Genomic DNA, 2,500 nt, shown 5'->3' with positions numbered 1-2,500 from the left:
TAAACTTTTTCTCAATTTTGTCCAACAGGCAAACATTCTTTTTTCAAATGGTGACATCAGGGGAAGGGGAAGGGGAAGAGAATGGCGAAGAAAGGCAAGGGGATGTAGAATAAATCAGCCTTCCACTGGACACTTTGTGTCACATGGGGGATTTGCAACAATTTAACTTCAATAAGAACATGCTTCAGCTTCAAATTTACCTTTTAAACTTCTCCATTAGTGAAGTGTAAACCCCTAATCTTGTTGTGGTGTAAGTTGCTTGTCTGAGAAGACCAGCTGATAACCTGAAAAAATGAAGAGAAATTTAAGTTCACGTTTAAGTTCAATTACTACATAAAGAACTTTCAAAGTGACTTCTTTTTATCATTATATCAAAATGAAATAAACTAACCCATTGTAAACACCAAAAAAGCCCTCCTGACGTAAAATGAAAGCAATTGCATGTAAACTGCTTTTGTGCGCCTTTGCAGCACCTCCAACCCCTGAAAAAAACAAAAAAAAACAAAAAAACAAACAGAATTCAGAATAACTTAAGGATAGTGCAACCTATTGTTATTGCGCATACAAACTGAACATCACAATCATTTGGCCCCATACCGATTTTTTATTTTTGCGGCGTGACATCATAGCAATGTTTTGGGAGATTCATAATATCAATGAACGTAACTCAAATATAAAGCTCACCAATGCTCCAAGACCTGAAGAGATCTTCTATGTCACAATATCAAATAAAATTGTCTTACGACATCTACAAGCGACCGGGACATGTTACAGTTTAAATTAAATCATGACCTCGAAGTGGTTGGCCTCATGCCAACAAGCTTACTACTAATGCTGAAAAGACTAAGTATCTTGTAATAGCTAGTAATTATTGGCATAAATTTGAAGTTAATGTTAATGATCAGTCCCTGTCTAGGGTAAGATCCTATGGATAACAAATTTTAAAATGTTCAATATTATATTGTGCATGATTGCCATTACAGTATGTCAATGAGAGCTTCTCTGATGAATATTTCTCTGTCCTGCATTGCAATATTAGGAGCTTAACAGCTAGAAATTTTGACATTACCTTCAAACTATGTTGTCTAATCTGTATTTTCCTTTGTTGAGAGTGGGCCTTACTGAGATTAAGATAAAAGTTGGTCAGGATTTACTATCCAATACTAATTTTTCAGGGTATTCATTTACTTCATTGCCAAGTGTTACAAACGTTGGAGGTGTGGGCTTTTTTATGAACAATAATCAGTTATCACGACTGATCTTAGTAGAACAACATATGATTTTGAAGCATTATGGATAGAAATTGACATTTAATCTAATCATAATAATTATAATTTGTGATAGACATTCACATAGTAATATTCAGACCTTTTTAGATAACACAAATACAACAGCAGATAAAATGCATAGAGAAAATAAGTACTGAACAGGAAGTTTGTTTCTGAAATCTATAAGCTTTCATGGGGCTTTTTTCTCAACTATTGGCATTAATACAGTAACTGTTGCAGTTTTTAGAAATTCACCCGTAAATGCATTCAAGGGATTTGCATAGCCAAAACAAAATAAAAATATTAATTACCACTGAGCCATTGATTAAATACGTTTCCTAGGTCTGCCAGAAGACAACAAAAACGAAAAATCAATGTGTCCAGTGACTTGGTTTGCCTGTTACTAGCTATGCTCCTCATTAAATTCAAAACAAATGTTGATAATTGATTCAAAATCATTCACACTTAAGCCCCCACATGTACGCACTATGCAATTTTTTTTTCCAAAGCTTTCAACAATTTAATACCCGCCAGCCGCTTGGAAACTTCACCATAACTTGACTTCGTCTGGCTCACGAGGACGGCAATTCAAGCATTGCCGACCTCATAACACCCCTTAGATCTCCAAGAGGTGAATGTGACTTGAAGGCTTCAAGACTTAAGGAGGCTTGAAAGGGTTTTTTGTGGCTATAGTGTTTGTGAAACGATGAAAGATACCAAAAAAGGATTATTACACAGTGTAGGCAAACAAAAATATCTTTGCAACTCTATTGATGGGTAATACTTTAAGAGCACCAAGGCTGTTGCCTAACAGGAGCCCGGTAGCCTGGGGCTCCCAAAGAATAGCTCTGGGCGCCTTAATTTTTCACAGCAACACCTTTCACTTCATATGTTGGGCTCCTAAGTTCTCAGCGTTTAGCTATTAGGGCCCCTTTAAAATTTTCTTAGGCAGCAGCCTTGAGCACTTATGACATCATATCGGCTACCATGGCAACACGCCCATTGCCAGGTCCACAAAAAGGCCCCCTAAATTTCAGTTTTTGAAAATTATCTGAAAAACTAAGTCGGTGACCTACCGTTTTTATTTCTTTGTAGAATTGGCTCTCACTATTATCACATTACAGCTGGGGCGATATGTACGCTTATTTAATAGGCTACTTTCGAATTGTGCAGCAACAAAAGATCAGAGTCGAGGTTCAGGGGAATAATTAGCATTTTGTATTGTTCAGAAC

At 36.5% G+C, this 2,500-nt stretch overlaps 1 protein-coding gene across 2 annotated transcripts in view; it reads right to left on the bottom strand.

Annotated features, from left to right (window-relative positions):
- The window catches only part of LOC137997353 (mitochondrial 2-oxoglutarate/malate carrier protein-like), a 50,474-nt gene that overhangs the window by 30,960 nt on the left and 17,014 nt on the right, over window positions 1-2,500 (bottom strand). For both annotated transcript variants that reach the window (XM_068843297.1, XM_068843296.1), the window contains exons 3-4: window positions 392-482; window positions 201-284 (exon numbers count right to left, since the gene is read on the bottom strand). In XM_068843297.1, the coding sequence (XP_068699398.1) occupies window positions 201-284; window positions 392-482 (175 nt within the window). The remainder of the gene's footprint in view (window positions 1-200; window positions 285-391; window positions 483-2,500) is intronic.

The sequence above is a fragment of the Montipora foliosa genome, chromosome 3 (genome assembly GCF_036669935.1).
Source record: "Montipora foliosa isolate CH-2021 chromosome 3, ASM3666993v2, whole genome shotgun sequence".
NCBI lineage: Eukaryota > Metazoa > Cnidaria > Anthozoa > Scleractinia > Acroporidae > Montipora > Montipora foliosa.
Note: the sequence above shows the minus strand (reverse complement) of the source record. Positions and strands in the feature narration are given on the sequence as shown.